The 17309-nt window shown below is 36.3% G+C and overlaps 1 protein-coding gene across 5 annotated transcripts in view; it reads left to right on the top strand.

The window, feature by feature from the left end:
* The first annotated feature begins 4657 nt into the window (after positions 1-4657).
* The window catches only part of LOC109072209 (myotubularin-related protein 3-like), a 32370-nt gene continuing 19718 nt past the window's right edge, over positions 4658-17309 (top strand). For 3 of the 5 annotated variants that reach the window (XM_042729253.1, XM_042729251.1, XM_042729252.1), the window contains exons 1-5: positions 4659-4820; positions 9423-9504; positions 10794-10869; positions 13748-13837; positions 14417-14533. In XM_042729253.1, coding sequence (XP_042585187.1) covers positions 10867-10869; positions 13748-13837; positions 14417-14533 — 210 coding nt within the window. In that variant the 5' untranslated portion in view covers positions 4659-4820; positions 9423-9504; positions 10794-10866. Of the gene's footprint in view, positions 4821-4852; positions 5155-9422; positions 9505-10793; positions 10870-13747; positions 13838-14416; positions 14534-17309 lie in introns of those variants that run through there. The other 2 variants (XM_042729249.1, XM_042729250.1) reach the window with 2 other exon arrangements.

The following is a 17309-nucleotide window of genomic DNA, read 5'->3' as shown; positions in this document are numbered from 1 at the left end:
ATCTGTAAGTGGGCTAAGAAATATAATAATAATAAAAATAATCTTGTTTTCCCTTTAAGTTTATTTTCCTTATTGTTTTAAGCATAAACTCACTTTATTTGAATTTTTTTCAGTGAACAAGACATCATATCGTAAGTCATGTTGCTTCTCAAGTGAATGCATCTTGATTTAAGAACTTTTTGATATTTTTAATGGAAAACAACAAAAATACTGAGTAATATTTTTGCAGTGCACATTCTCAATAGTTCATGCCAGCTGTACCTCACTGTCCCGACGAGCTGGTCTCACACAAACACACTCGGGCCAGTGCACTTCCTGTGACCTCCAACATCTGAAACATAGTTTTCCGCCCAAAGGTTTGGATATAATGTAAGATACGTTTCAGTCGAGCCTCAGAGACCACCGACTGGTGGGGTGGGACGGGTTTTCACGGGGAATCGTCAGCATGCATATGTTTTAAACTGATCAGTGATGCAGTCGTGGTCTCGGGTGTCCGTACTTGTGTTCTCGTTCCTCATCCATCAGTCTGCCTGTGTTTCCTCCCACACGAGAGCCATGTGTCTCTGCAAACTTCCACCGACCGAATGAATCGACACGAAGTCTGATCCTGTGGAGAATGACTGTATGTTTATCTTCAGCGGCGGGACACTTTATGTTCAGGTCATTTTATAATTATTAAGACACATTTAAGCAGGGAGTTTAAAATCAATGCACTTAAAATTTAATTATGACATACTGGAGATCAGATGAGAATCTGTTTTTAGTGTGCTTTAATTGTTTATTTCGTATCCCATGAGCACTTGGTCTACTTTGCTGTATTTTAATGATTTTGATACTTATTTGCTCTATTTACTGCAGGAGATTCACTGAAGTTTTATTTCATATTAAAAGGCCAGAAACACACTCTACGCAAGTATGTTTTCTGACTACTTGACATCTATCTCTGAAATGTGTCTTGAGAAATTAGGCCTGTCTCTGTGACAAAACCAGAGTCTGCAGACAGTAAGATTCTGATTAAGAAGTGATTTTGCATGTTCAGGTTTACTGACATTGTTCTGGAGGACAGTCCAGTGAAAGTGAAGTTAGCACAATTTTGTCATTAGCAAAATGCCTAAATTCACTTAAAGTTGCAGTTCTTAAGGGGGCGATAGAGTTTCCTTCACTGCAAGAAAAAAAGTTTTTACTTGTTTTCCAGTACAAATATCAAAAAATAATTAAATCAATATATATTTAATTAGGTTCATGCTTATAATTAAGTGAGTTTATGCTTGAAACAAGAAAAAAAATGTCAGTAGAGTAAAACAATCTCAATTCAAAGGGAAAACTTTTTTTTTTACCCCTCTAATTGATATTTTTACTTGTTTTTAAGCATAAAATCACTTTATTTTGATTCATGTTTCAGCAAACAATACTTAATATCTTGTGTATTTTTTAAGCAAATGTATCTTGATTTAAGAATGCCTAAATATTTGTACTGCTGGGAAAAAAATTGCAGTGTTTATATCAGCGATTCTCACCCTAAAATTTCCCCCAATATAAGATGTTTCTTCCTGTATATTCATTTTTCTTGTTTATCTTGTTTTTACTCTTGTGCCATTTAATCAGACACAATATTAAGGTTGTTAGCTATAAATGACTAACTAAGCTTAGCTAAATTTAGTTGAACTAACTTGCTGATTTCTGTCATAACTGACCCGTCTGTATTTTGCATGTGTACTGCGTTCTGACACTTTTCTCTCGTGTCGATGGAAACACATACTTGCGTAGAGTCTGTTTCAGGTCCAGCACTGAATAACACTAAATCAGAAGCAGATGTTCGTTCGCAAAACGCAATAGAAATCCGAAAGCAAAACAAACACTGTTTTTCTTGTGCAACCCTCTCACGAAGCGTTGAAATCACAGAGTGCGTCAAAGCTCTGCTGAAAAGATGTGTTCGATCAGTCCAGATGTGTTGTTGCTGCTGTCGATCGATTGAAATGCTGTTTTTTTAATTCATGACTGTATCATGTTTTATACTGGACCCTTGCAGCTCCTCAGTACCACACCAGAAAAATACACGCAGCACTTAGAAAATCGTGAATTCTTCTGCATTTGTCTTTGCCTTCGTGTCTCGTTGAGGTTGTTAGAAAACACTTGCACATGTCTTAAGAGTACTGAGGATCGGATCTTAAAGCATATGTAAATATATGTATAAATATTACACATTTACTGAAAGGGATATATCTTAGGTCCTTGACACTAGCGTGCTGATGATATTTAATAGAGTGTACAGTTATATTAACCAAACACATAGAGCCAGAGGGGGTCTGGCAAGCTTGCCCATGTTCTAGAAACTTCTCTCAGGGTAGACTTGCTTCTCTAAGCTTTACAAAACCTGTCAGGTCACAGCACTGGTCAGCGTTTACTGTTCCTAACCGCCGTTTGCTTTTCTCTCAGTGTTCTCGACGAAGTGTAAATCTGTCGGATGGTGCGGTTTGTATATCTGATCAATTGGAAATAAGAATCTCATGTACTAGAATTCATACTCTTGTGATGATTAGTAAGCAACAAAAGGTCCAGAATATCTGAAGGCATCTCATCTGAACGCTTGTGACTGACGCCGTCAGAAGCCTGTACTGCTGATTCAAGTGAAACACCGACCACTACTTGTTTTTTTATCTCCTATGTTACTGTTCATGTAATAAAAATCTCTGATGACAACAGATTTTTAGCCATTCTAAACTGCTTTCGTTTACTGTATGCTTCCTTTTTAACGTTGGAGTTTTGCATGTCTTTTTTATTTTTTATTTGTGAGGACTGAGAATGTTTGCGTTTCTTGTATTTTTGTTCAAGAAATTAACACAGTTTCACTTCCTGAAGGTTTTAATGGAGGATGCTGTGTATTTTCCACAAATATGGTACACTTTGACTTTTCTTAGAGGTGCAAATGCATAGTTTTGTGCGAGAATTATTATGTGAGAAATCATCTCATAGAAAATTAGATCGTTAAAACATTTCAAATCACCTCAGAGATCCTGACATTCAAACTCATGCAAAATGTCAAAAATGACTGATGCAAGTTTACTATTGACATCTGTTGGACTGAAAAACTCATTTTAATAACTAAAAATAATCTTTGCTGTTTCCCACCCATTACCAAATTATTTTCCCTATTAAAAAAAAAAAAATTGTTTCATTTTTTTATTTTATTTTTTAGCTATTTTGTTGTGCATTTTTGGCTTTTTTTTTTTTTTGTTTGTTTTTTGCCTGTATAGGTGTTTATTCCAGTTTTAGTTTATTTTAGTACATCAAGTTGAACTAAATTAAATTAGGTTTCTGCCACTTGAGAAGGTTTTTTTTTCAGTTAGTTTTTATTTTATTTCAAATAATGAATTTTGTTTTTAAATGCATTAAGTTTTAGATTAACTTTAATAACACTGGCCCCAGAAAACACTTACGTATAAAATAAATGACCTCCTGAAGATGATTATCAACATTTTGTAAAGGTGAAGCGCCTCCTTTCACAAACCACTTGCTGAAAAGGAAAAAAGCTTGATTTCCTCCAGCGTTTCAGGCTGTTTTGTACCTTATTTGTGGAAAGTGGCATTCCAGTCTAATAAAATTAAATGTCATAAGTAACTCGGCCAAAACGAGATCACTTTAATGTCTCTGGTGCTTGAGTGTGTTTGTATTTGAATTATCCCAGAGCCCTCAGAAACACTGGCTTTTTTGTTTATTGGAATATTAGTAATTTAACAGCCTCACTGAAGAATTAAAAAACTGTCAGACTTGAAAACTTAATTGTCGGTTTTGCTTATGATTTAGTGTGTGTGTTTGTGTTTGGAGTGTGTGTAAATGAGGCTCTGTGATGATTACAAGACTGGAATTTAATACAAGCAGGAGGCAAAACTCTTTGGTTGTTCCTCTTTTGCGCTGAAGTCTGGGTAGGTAATTTTTTTCTGTAACGTTCTGGTGTGTTTGCGCACATTTCCCATGACCTTGTGGCAGAGCACTTAAAGCTTTGGTTGTTAAAGAGAGGACAAATAAATGTCAAACGTCATGTGTCTTTTAATCACATACAGTATGTACCGAGTCATTACCGAATACAGTACATCATTGTATAAACCTATCTTGTCTGTGTGGTTTTTGTTATACCTTGTACTTTTCCTTTTTTTTTTTTTCACCCCTGAGAGATATAAAGTTGAAAATTGAGAGCTATTAACTTGCAATGAAAACAAAACGTCAGAATTGTGAGATAAAAAGTCTAAATTAACGTTCAAAATATTTAATACATATATAACATAATATAAAATAAATAATAATTCTCTTAATTCTGAGGAAAAAGGCAGAACTGTGAGATATAAAGACAAGTATTAGATTGATAGATAAAGTTTTTTTACAGAAACAAGCTTTACTAAATAAACCTGAACATATAATATAAGTGACAACTCTCTCACCTTTCAAAATCAAATCAAGTTTAAATTATTACCTTTAAATCACTTTCATATAAAGTCAATTTGATATTGTTGACATTATTCTGATGTCAAATTCCCATCTCGACTATCTGTAAGTATTTATTTATTTATACGCGTTCATTGGCCCCGGCAACCTTGTTTACATACCCGCCCCTCCCCCACACGTTCGAACGTGTTGACGCAATCTGCGTCGTGACGTCCTGACGTCGTGGTAGCGGCCTGCGATGACGACGGGATTCCACAGTGGGACGGGCCGATTCTGCAAATGGCTACGAGGTGCAATTTGTCGATTTGTTCGTCGTTAATCTTCTCCCTTGCTGCTCGGAAGAAAGCGTACACCCGCTCTGCCTCGCAGGCTGCCCTCAGGTGAGTGAGCGGAGTGCCTTTGGCGCGGGATGCGGGTGTTTTTCGGTGTGTTTTGAGGCCTTATCTGAGGGGTCCGCCCTCCGCTCGCGACAACAACAACAACAACAGACACCGAAGCGGGCCTCGTCTGAGGAGAAATGTCAGGAATACTTCACATGAGCGCTAAAATACCACCGCGGTTTAGAGCCTGGTGCTATTTAGACGGTTTGGTTTAAGCTTGACCGAATGTACAGGTAGAAACGCGGCCTTGGTGCTCAGTTTTTGTCTGTTTCTTCGCTTGCTCTCCCCCTCGCATCTGACTGACAGATCGAGCCCTTTACAACAGTTCACTATGGTAACCGGCTTAAACCTGTTATTACAACAATGAAACTGTCATTCATTACGTATTTTATTCACCACGATTGTTAAAAATAAGAAAACTCTCACTATTTGAATTGAAACTATTGGCGCCATGGTAAAAGTAATGCTTTACGATATCATAATGCGTTATTTTTGATTCATTTTTATGACAGTGGTGTATAATATCAATGTTGCCAGCATAATAACAGTTAATATAGTTATTGTTAATGCAGTTTGTGCTCTGGAAGCTTCTTGGAGGAGATCCTGTAATTATTATGACTTCACAGTTGGAACAATAACTGTAATAGCTATTATAATTTGGTGGAGACTGTGATTACCATTGCATTATATGAGTAATTATTAATGTTTAATTGTAACTACTTGAAGATCTGGAATCTGAGGGTGTGACAAAAATTAAAATATTGAGAAAATCGCCTTTAAAGTTGTCTAAATTAAGTTCTTAGCCATGCATATTACTAAACCATTGACATTTATGGTAGGAGATTAACAAAATATCTTCATAGAACATGATCTTTACTTAATATCCTAATGATTTTTGGCATAAAAGAAAAATTGAGTATTTTGACTCATACAATGTATTTTTGGCTATTGCTACAAATAGGCTTTACCTGTGCTTCTTATGACTGGTTTGGTGTGCCAGGGTCACATTTAATGAGTTATGATGACTAATTAAAACAATTCAAGAACCAACTTAAGAAGAAATAGAATATATAGAATAGAACAACAACAACTGCCAGAATACAATAGTTATTACCATATTGACTGTTCCTAAATTATGGGATCCTCTTCAAACATTGTACACTAAGAAGCTTTCAGAATAAGTGCAACTTTTTTAGCAGATTTGGTTCCGGTAGTTTTTTTCCCATTCATTTTTGCCGTTGGGATTTTTAAGAGTTGTAAGTCAAGAACCAAACCAATCAGCTACGAGGAGAATCACAAGATTAGATTACAAACTTTGATTTGAAGCAAAAAAAAAGTGGCTGAAAATCTGACAAAAAGATTTAAAGGGATAGTTCACCCAAAAAAAAAATGAATATTCTGTCAAATCAAAGGTAGATTTTGACTTCCAGTGGCTTGATTGACTTGATTGAAGTCAGTGGCTATCATCAACAGTTTGGTTACCATCATTTTTCAAGATATATTAAGTGTTTAACAGAAGAAAGAAACTCAACTTGAGAGTGAGCAAATAACAACAGAATAATTTTGTTTGGTTGAACAGCTTGAGGGAAAGAACTGCAATCCCTTTGCTTCATGGGAGTGGACAGGCGCTAATGTGTTTGGTGCAATTTGCTCGTCGTGATTCTCTGATTGTTTTTATATTTCTCTGTGGAATCATGAGTAATATTGTTTTGCCACCAGGAATTTCTCTGTTGAACTTGCTTATTGAAAATATGTTGAAATAATGCCGGCTGATGACTTCAACAAAAGCATATGCCATCGATAAACAACCTCATAGCAGAATGCCTTTGTTTAAAGGTTTTTAAGTTCTTGTTTAAGACCAATTTCTTTATGGAGAAAATCAATTGGGATTTGACTTCCAGAACCCAGCTGTTGCACTCCATACCCTTAGTTACCATAGTTTTAGTGCGGTAACTAAGGTGTTTTTGAGGGAATGTATGGCTGCCTTGGTTTCGCTGAAGAGAGGCATGTGTTGGGTTTGTTGTGTTTCTGTCAGATCCGCGTGGTGCTGCTAGATGATCCTTTGACTCTTCGGCTGTGTTTTGGTGTTGGGTTTCTCATGTGCTTTGAATCTGACTCATGGTGTGACTTTGGAACGAAATGCATTGGGTTAAAAGTCACTCAACCTGCCGAATGAGCGCAAATGCATGACATCTAAACACAGCATCAGATAAAACCTGAATGATTGTGTGTTTACACGTCACTGACTGTACGCGGATCGTGGGCCTGGTTGGGCGATCAATAGTAAACCAGAGTGAGATTATGAATGAACTCATAATGATACACATCTGTTCCTGCTGTTTGTTTGGAGCACAGCAAATCCACAAAGTATTTGGACAATCAAGACATATTTAAAAATGCTTTCCATTAGATCAAGTCATCTGTGCACAAATCCTTTAGAAGCTTTCTCTCAGCTTCACTTTTCTTCGTCGATTAAAGTCTTGATGTCTTTGAATCAGCTGGTGTTGTGATGATGTTTAGTGGCTGAATGAAGTCTCCTTAATTTACCCACAGGTGTCCTAGCAAAGTGTGAATATGTTCTACTAGTATTTTCACAATGTCACCATCATGTATTCATTCAGACATGTCAAGTGTGCATATATTGATTGGAACTAGGGTTGTTTTCAAACTTTGATATGATACTTTGAATTATATTGATATTCAGTATCATTATTATGAAAAGCATTTTCCAGATAGCTGTGTGATAATATAAAATAAAATATTTTTGGCCTTATTCTCTGATAAGAAGCCACATCAGATCGTAATAGAAGTTATTTCAAACACTTGACTGACATTATGTGAATTAAGTGAATTTGGAATAAAATGTTATTAAATGTGTATTTTGTTGGACAATAGGTTTATAAATGCTTCTCTTATAATTGAAACTGCATAACACTAATTGGAACCATTGTATATTTTCTTGTTAGTGTTGCATGGTTTGTTTATTTTCCATCATTGTTAAATCTCCAGCACCACAGCAAATGAAATCCTTTTTTTTAATGATATTTGATCATGAGTTTTTAATTTAAAATGAATGTAATGGAAAAAAGGCAGTAAAACACAATTTTTCTAGTTTCTGTTATTTTCTAGTTATCAAGTTTCTGTTATTTGCTTAAAGGATGCATGAGAATATGACAGTTCCAGTTTAACGATAAATGTGTTTACTTTCATTATTATGAATTCTTAGAAAGTTCACGTTGGAAGTAAAAATAATGACAGCAAATTATAAACTTGTGTCATCCATGAATGTGTCATATGACATTAAAATGGGACATTAAGGTGCGTATTTTCCATGAACAGTGTGTAAGGTGGTTGTCCATTGGTGTTTTAGTAAAATGAAACCGAATCAGTCCCAGCGGTGGTTTCGGAATGAGAACACAATGCTGATTGACCTTCAGGACAGTAAGAGTGACATCTGAGATGGACAGAAAACACTGAATGATTCTTCTGTCCACCTGCAGTCAGTTGACCTGAATAGAAGTGGGGAATTCTCTAGAAAGCTGGTGTTTCTGAATACCCAATACAGATGTGGAATAAGCAGAACCTTCTGCCTGAAACGGTGCTGTTGGATATGGGCCGGTATGGAAATGGTTTGGCACTACATAAAACTACTTTTGCATGCTGAACAGTTTTCATGTACCACATTGCACAGTCATTTTTTCGGGTAATGAGACAGCATTACAGTTGTAAGACACTGTACGGTCCAATCAGATTGAAGACAGGCTTCTTAGCTGTAGTAAACATAAGGGTTTGCTTGTTAGAGATATGTTTTATCAGTAGTTTCCAGATGGCTTTGGTGTGGCCTTCACTGGAAGTATGTGTTTGAACATTTCTGCATAGGGACGCTGTAGCCCTCTGGCCATGAACCAACTGAACTCACTCTCAGGAGACACACGGGGTCACTGAAATCATCCCATCCATGACACGGTGTACTGCTCTGTTTAGTCTTTGACAACTTGGGATTTGTTATCATCTGCGGAACGCCATCGTCTCATTCTTTATGCCTCTTTAGTTTGAAGAGCTTCAAAGATAGCATTCATAGGAAGAAAAAAAAAACGGTTGTTGTTAAGGGGTGGTACACTTCCAGAGAAGAGAAATCAATGATATGGTGTTTCTCATTTGAATTTTAGGTGTGAAAACTTGCTTGTTTTCTTCCAAGCAAAATTTGATGTTACAGTTTACTGAAATAAAACTTTTGTGGCATTTGGTTCATGTCTGTAGTTTTAAGCTCGTCCATATAGTGTTCTCCTGCAATAAATCAACTTTTTGCTGGTATATAAGGTATAGGTAATCTTTGAAAAGGCTTTGAGTCAATTATTTGTGATTAAGCCTGTTTTCAGAAAACTCAACCCAACCATATGCGTCACTGGCTTGACTTCAACACACAAGCATTCATGAACGGCTCTGCCTGCCTTTGCCCACAGAGTACCATCAGCACCAGGACAGCTATATTTACCAAAGTGTGAAAAGCAGTATTGTCAGAGATGTTATGCAATGTTTGGTATGGAGAGTGATGGCTTGAAAAACTGTGGTCACATTTTTTTTTCTCATCTCTCTCCACAGGTTTCAATGTCATAGCACTGAGTGACATCAGCAGTGCGGGATCATCCAAAAGAAACCTCACCTCATTGCTTTTAGGAGTTTGGTAAGATCTAAGTTTTGTTTTCCCCCAGAGAAACCATCATTTCAGCCAAACATTATTATTGTTAGGTAAATTCAAAATGTGTAAGGCAAGGATTGAAGGGCCCTTTAACATCCGTTTTATTTTTTTTCCAAATTCCGTTTTTGTTTTCCATTTAAATTTTTCAGGATTCCATTTTTTTTAATTTTTCTAGACTCTGTTTTACTTGTTTAATTAAATGTTATTAATCAAACAAATGTCTATTTAATTGAAATAAAAACGTAAAATATTAAACAGCGATTTATTAAAAGAAAAGTAAAATATGCTTTACTTTTTTCTCAAATTCAATTTTATTTTTACCAAAGTCTGTTTTCTATTAGTTTTCTGGATTCTATTTTAATGGTTTAATTAAATATTAATAATCAAAAGCATTTCTAATTAATTGATTTTTAAAAAAAAACATATAATATGAAATAAATATTATTTATTTATTTATTTATTCAAAAAAAGTCTTGTGAATTTACATTTTTCTGCTAAATTAATTATGGTAAATATTTTTGTGGTGAATGTTCCTTTTGTAATATAATTTTATTTGTAGTAATAGTACTGTCATTACATTAAATAATATTACTGTCAAAGTTTCTTCAAGTTAAACTGAACTTTTATTTTGATGCGTTACTATGAAGACCTTTAGGGTTTCTGTTTGTATGTGATATGACAGTAGTTTTCCTCAAAAGAAATGGTAAAATGCTCATGAAGTGACTCTCAGAGAAGATTGTTTATATGTTCATGTACTCATATATTAAGGTGGCAGAGGCTGAAAACACAGCGAGCGTCACGCACGCTTCAGTATGTGTGCAGTAAACAAAGCTGCGCATCTGCGCCATTCATTCACACAGAGACATGCAAAACATGCAGGATCTATACTCAGAGACACTAGTACATATTGCATTTTGATTTAAGTGTAGTTGACCTAATTTTGATTTATCCATCCAAAATTTGGCAAAATCTATGAAATTTCGCGATTGCATCCGCGTTTTCTGCATCGCGGAAATCATAGGGTCCTAGGATTGGACACCCCTGTTTTATATGCACCTCTATAAGTAGTGAATAAATAGGTGAAAAGATTTACCAACATTAATACAGGAAAATGCAAGAAAAGTTTTAACTGATATATAGTTATATGACATTGTTATTTTTAGGAAGTAGTGGACAAATAAAAAGTTAATTAAATTTAAAACAAGTTTCAATTCAATCAAGTTCAATAAAAAACTTAATTTTTTAAGTTCTTTTTTTTTTTCTTTTTCATACAGACTGACGTCTGCAAGAGAGAGTGAACAAGCAGAAGACGACACAGTGTTGCACCCACACTCCTTCACCGGGGCTATGGTAAAAAACACCTTCAGCATTTCTCGCTTTCCTGCACGTGACTCTCAGGCATTGGTTCAAATGCTGAATCGGAAACTGCACATTGATTTCTCAGGCTTTTAATCAGCTGAAATGAATGCCGCTCAGACAGTGTCAAAGTCCCGTCCTGACTGCTGTCTCAGCGCAGATCAATGCCCTCTTTAGACAGACAGACGGGATGAATGGATACATGTGTGCTAGTGTCATCAGTGAGTGCTGCGTTATGAAACAGTTCCGGCTCTGATTTCTGATGGGATGAAACACATTCACAGCTGTTAGATGCATCAAGAATCTGTGACCAGCAATTGATTTTTGTCTTACTACACCTTTTAGTAGTTCTTTGGCAGCTAGTAAACAGCCTTACAGTCTATAATATAAATGAATGCATGAATTGTTATTAACAATAACATTAGTGTTTTGTATCATATTGCTTTTGCAATATGATACTAACAACTAACAACTAACAGAACTAACAACACCCCTTAACCGAGGTAAAACACTGTAACTGAAAGCTAAGCTTTAATATCAACCTTTAATTTTAAGGGGATTTAACAGAAGCAGCATTTGCTGTGTTATTTGTGTTAGAGTCTGTAAATGTCTGTGTTCAGTGAAGTGTACCTCATTTTCTTGTTTGCTGAAGTGTCTGTGGACAGTTTAACGAAGGCCTCCGCTCTATGCTGGAATGCTGATGGATGTTTATTTACACATTCCTAATGAGTTAGTCACATTATTGTTTGTTTGCTGTTCTGCCCGTCTGTGCCCTGTAATTCCCTGTCTGGTTCTGTGCCTGTGCCCACAATGGGCCGCCCCGGGCCCGGCCCCTCTAGTGTGTTTACTGAGCCGTGCTGATGGCCATTGTCAGCACTACACACAGACGGCCATGCTGCTGATCCAGCAAACACACCCACACACTTCTGAGATATGCAACCTGACAAATTTATAGACCTTCACTAACTTTTTTCTATACAGGGCTCCAGACTCATTCTTCCCACTGGTCGCTCTTTTGAGCACATGATTTGGTCTTGTGCTACAACATGGGATTAATCAATGCATGCTGATTAGGGTTGTAAATCGGATGGTTCGTCACGATACGATATCGATTCTCATACCCAGCGATACTATATTTGCCATTACTTCAAAAAATTCTAAGATACGATTCCGATACCATTATATTATATTACCTATTTTAAACAACCATCTACATTTTTATCATCTCACAAATGCAACCAAAACATATAACATGAACATTTATCTTAAAGTTATCAGAACTCCTCTGCGCATATCTCATCCAGTACACTCTTGTCTTTGACTTGGCAGCATTTTATGGCACAACCAGATCAGTCTCACTAGTGTTTGAGCTAGACAACATGGCGACACGGCTGCCCTCTCTCACAGAGTCTCTCCTATTTGTGGAAACAGAATCCAAACATTCTCTGCCAATCTGAACTCTCAAGGCTACTGCGGGCCGTAGCCTCTCATTCCTGCATACAGAAGTGAATGGAATGATTTATGCCCTGCACAGCTCTGCTCTGAGTCCTGAAGCTCATCACACAGATTGTGTTTGAAGGCAGGGCACTTGGAAATCTTGCCATGGAAATCAAATAAAAACATTGTTGTGTATTAAGGATGCATTTTTTTTAAGTACATAATTCCTATTGGTTTACTATTATTCTGATTTAGTAGATGCATCCAAACATTTCACTTACATGTGTTGCATGTGTATCATATGGCATATATGTGACCCTGGACCACAAAACCAGTCTTAAGTGCCAATTTTATGCATCATCTGAGAGCTTAGTTAGGACAGGACAATATTTGGCCGAGATACAACTATTTGAATATCTGGAATCTGAGGGTGCAAAAAAATCTAAATATTGAGAAAATCACCTTTAAATTTGTCCAAATGAAGTTCTTAGCAATGCATATTACTAATTAAAAATACATTTTTGGTATATTTACGGTAGGAAATTTACAAAATATCTTCACTGAACTTGATCTTTACTTGATATCCTAATGATTTTTGGCATAAAAGAAAAATGGATAATTTTGACCTGTACAATGTTTTTTGGCTATTGCTACAAATATACACCAGCGACTTAAGACTGCTTTTGTGCTCCAGGGTCACATATAGTGTCTATCGCTGGTGTCTGTGTGAGTAATAGTAGTGGTCATGATTTACTATAACCCAGTGCCCTTAGTCTTATGTAAAGCCAGCCTACTGTATCGGTCACAGGAGTGCCTGTTATATCAGAAATAGCAGAAGTGACCTCAGAACAGGAAGTACTGGCAAACTCTCCCTGTGCCATTACAAATGTTTTGCCTGAAGCCCAGCCAAAAATGGTATTGGTTAAAGAAATGCTTTGACCACTCTGTCCCCGGGTTTAGCTTAGATAATCACTCATTTAATCAGAGGTTTAGTCATGGACAATGTTTTATCCATATAACAGTTTGCCTTTTGGCCCCTGGTAGTGATAAAACTGGAAAAGGAGTTTGTACATTTTTAACTTGTGATGTCAAATGTGTGGCTTTTGATAAAAAGGCTCTCACACTCTTCTATTGTTGCAGCGGAACATAAGTTATGTGATGAATAATGAAAACATGTTTAGTTCGAATCATTAAAAAAATGAATACATTTTATTTATTTATTTAAATTATATTTTACATGAAGAAAATACTATTTGATCTCGATATATATATATATTTTTTTTTTTACATTTCATTGCATTTCATGTTCATGGCTGAAGCATATTTCCAAATTCTATCCATAACTGTTTTTGAATTTTTTTGTTACATTATTCTTGATTGTAATTGCTTATAGAGTATAATGCAGTGCTTTCCTTATCCATATTCTTTTTGACAGGAGGAGGAGGGGCAGCAGAGTCTGGAGTGCATCCAGGCCAATCAGATCTTCCCTCGCAAGCCCCCTGTCCTGGACGATGATGATCTTCAGGTAAGCTGGGATCAAGACCACTGCCAAGATGAATGTTATTCATTAGGGTGTAGTGTTTCTGTTAATATAATTAATATTTGATTCTGAACAAGAGTGGGAATTTAAACTCTAAGCTGTTTACCTAGGCATCATTAATGTGCTCCAGATGTGTAGTTTGTCCCAAACTGTAGGCAACAAAATTGTCTTGTTTAGGTCAAAATCTAAGACTGCATCACTTACAGTGCATTGCAACAAGCATGGTGAAAGTTTTCATTCAAGATGATGTAAGTGTGACACACATGACTGACTATAAATAGAGTTGCTGCTTTTGAAGAGGGTTTCAAATCAGGTAATTGTAAGGCACAATTTTTGTTTCGATGAATGCTATGCAGTAGAAAATGAGGCAGCTTTTGGTTTTCAAACAAAGCCTTAGATTTCAGCACCTCTGACAGGAAGACACATCAAGGGTATTTCTCTTGATAGGGTTTTGTAAATGCCTTATTTTTTGGTATGCAACTCTAAATATCACTAAACATTTGTGTTGGTCTGATATTAAGTTGTTTGTTGGATATACATGTGTGAAATGTTCATCTGTTGTAGGTGCCCTTCCCAGAGCTGCATGGAGAGTTTACGACGTTCGTGGGCAGGGCAGAGGATGCCATCATTGCCATGTCCAGCTACCGGCTGCACATCAAGTTCAAGGAGTCAGTTGTTAATGTGAGTGTGTGTGATTTACAACACTTTAATTAGGCTATAACCAGAGTTGCCCAACATGTCTAAGCAATTGAAGTGGAATAAACAGATCTCCTGCATTGAAACCAAATCAAACCAAACTGAATAGTGTTTGCATTTCAGGCCTTTTCTCAAATGGTCTGCTTTTAATTGATCTGATTTTCAGAAGTTCATCTGGCTTCCACATTTGAATGTGTCCCATATATGATGATATTTCACATACAACATACAAGCTCTTTTTTGTATGGAAGCTTGTTTTCTCCAGAGAATAAAAATATAAAAAAGATAATCATAACTTTTCATCTTACAATTCTGACTTACATTTTTCCGAATTCAGAGTTTATATCTCATAATTCTGAATTTTGGGAGAAACTCTGTTTTACGAAATGTTAACTTGCAATTGCCTTTTTTACTTTTCATTTATTGGCAGAAACAAAAAACTGAGAATTCTGAGAAAGTCAAAATTACGAAACGTAAATTCAGAATTCTGAGACAAAAAGTCAGAATTATGGAATAAAATGTTGCAGTTACTTTAAAAAAAAAAAAATTGTCCCGTGGTGAAAAAAAGCTTGCAAAGCTTGCAAAAATCACTGAATTTGCCCAATTCTGATCTGGACTGCTTTAAATATAAATTTAAATTAAATTTTTAATTTTTTGCAAAGACTTTTATTTATTTGTTGATGTATTTTTACCTTCAGCTCAGAGTTTCTTGAGTGAAACTGGATTGTGGTTTGTTGTGCCATAGTGCATGTATGATGGATAACCAGTCGAGTGGTCGCTGAAAGACTCTTTTATGTGGTGCATGACATGCTGCTAAATTTAGAGCCCACCAATGAAGTGAAGGGTATTTAGGGACAGCAAACCACAGTTACATCAGGCACCCTGACACAGGCAAGTGGCCTATGTGTGTTTGTGTGTATGTGTGTATATCGAACAGGTCTGTCTTTATTACCTCTTCACTTTCACTGTTTCTTCCTGAGCCTGTTGCCATGGTTGCAGTGGCTTTTTATTGGGATTGTCCACCCCCGTGCTATCAACATGGCACTATAATAAGGTGCTGGTTACATACTAATAATCAGCTCTACAATACCCCTCTACCTCTCATAGACCAGCAGTCATGATCTAGAAACTATTCAAGTGGAGCACACAGAGCTGCCTGTTCCTGAACTACCGCTGGAACGAGAGTGAAGGAATATCCTGGGTTAAATGCAGAACATCGACTGGCACACTGTCAGATGTTTGTCAATAAACCATGTAAATTGTGCTTACAGTAATGCACTTACAATGGAAGTCTATCTCTCAAGTGCATTCTGCAATTCACGATTACAAAATACAAAATTAACAAAAATTAAATGTGGTTTTGTAAGCTTACATTGCATTACATAATTTCATATCCTGTGAATGCACAAGCAGATGCACAGCCATTTGCTCTTGCACTCTGCATGGAAAATATATAAGAATGCACTGTTGCACCTTTAATAACTTTTGTTGTTTATTTTGCGGTTTTTATATAAGCTGTTTGATCGAAACTTAAGGTCTATAGAAACTATAGAAAGTCTATAGAAAAAAATATATGCCGCTAAGAGACTTTGACAAGCAAAAACAAAAACTCACTTTTGATCTATGAATTTTGGTCTTTTGCCAAATCAGATTCTTTGACGTTGACACAAAGTAGATTTTATTCCCGGAAGATGAAAATAAAGCAAAAAAATAAAAACAATCTATGACTATATCCACTGCACTATGATGTGCAACACAAAGACCTTTGTTAAAATCTCAGAAAATGGAAGTTTAGCATTTCATGACCCTTTTAAGTGCTTATATGAAAGATTAAGTGCGTAATTTATGCTCCTTTAATATAATTGCAGTAATTTCCCCCAAGCACTCCACTCTGAACAGAAACCGATTTGCATTAGAGTCCTGATCTCTGTTGGGGTTCATTTTGCAATAACAACTGGCTTGCTGTACATTATCGCTTAATTGTTTTCCATTCTGGGTGTTTTTTTGCTCAGCTTTTTTTTAAAGTGCATTATAGACTGATAGACAAAATAATTATCAAAGTGACAGATACTGTTAAGCTTGAGTTGTTTAGCCCAAAATATTCTGTTCATGTACATGCGATCAGGCAGCTGGGTTTGTTTGTGGCTTGTGGGTGATCAGCTCAGTGCTGATTCATCAGTTGATATCTGTGACAGTCACCTATTCACCAGAGTAAATGAGTGTGACGCTCTCTGTGTGCCTGTGAAAGAGAGAGTGTGTTGTGCGTGAGAAAGAAGAGAGAGTGATTTGTGTGGTTGATGCTGTGTGTGACTACAGGCCAGTTAGTGAGGCAACAAAGCTGTCGTAAGAGCAAGTGTACAGTGTAGGGCTGGAAATGGAGAGAAAACAGGAAGGAGGCTGAGAGAATGTGAATTGTGACTGCTAAAGCGTCAGTTATCCAACAGTTTTGAAAAATGCACAAATGGCAGAGCATAACCGAATGCAGAAGTCTTGACGTTTTTTAAAAGTTGGTTTTGGCATGCTGTACGGGTTACAGATGTGTAATAACTGGAATGTTGCTTAGAGCAGACATTTTGAAGTCTGATAGTAATTGCCTTTAAATGTTTTGTTAAAGACTGAAACTGTAGGGATGTGATTTTTCTCTTTTTATACGCATTTCCTTATTTTCTGACCTAAGAAATAAAAGAAATTAAATTGCAAGATGGCATTAAAAATTACTAAACCAAATTTCTTTCATGCATGGAGCAACTCATGATCTAGT

Source organism: Cyprinus carpio, chromosome B8, assembly GCF_018340385.1.
Source record: "Cyprinus carpio isolate SPL01 chromosome B8, ASM1834038v1, whole genome shotgun sequence".
Classification (NCBI taxonomy): Eukaryota; Metazoa; Chordata; class Actinopteri; order Cypriniformes; family Cyprinidae; genus Cyprinus; species Cyprinus carpio.
The sequence above is the reverse complement of the archived record's forward strand: the minus strand, read 5'-3'. Positions and strand labels throughout refer to the sequence as shown.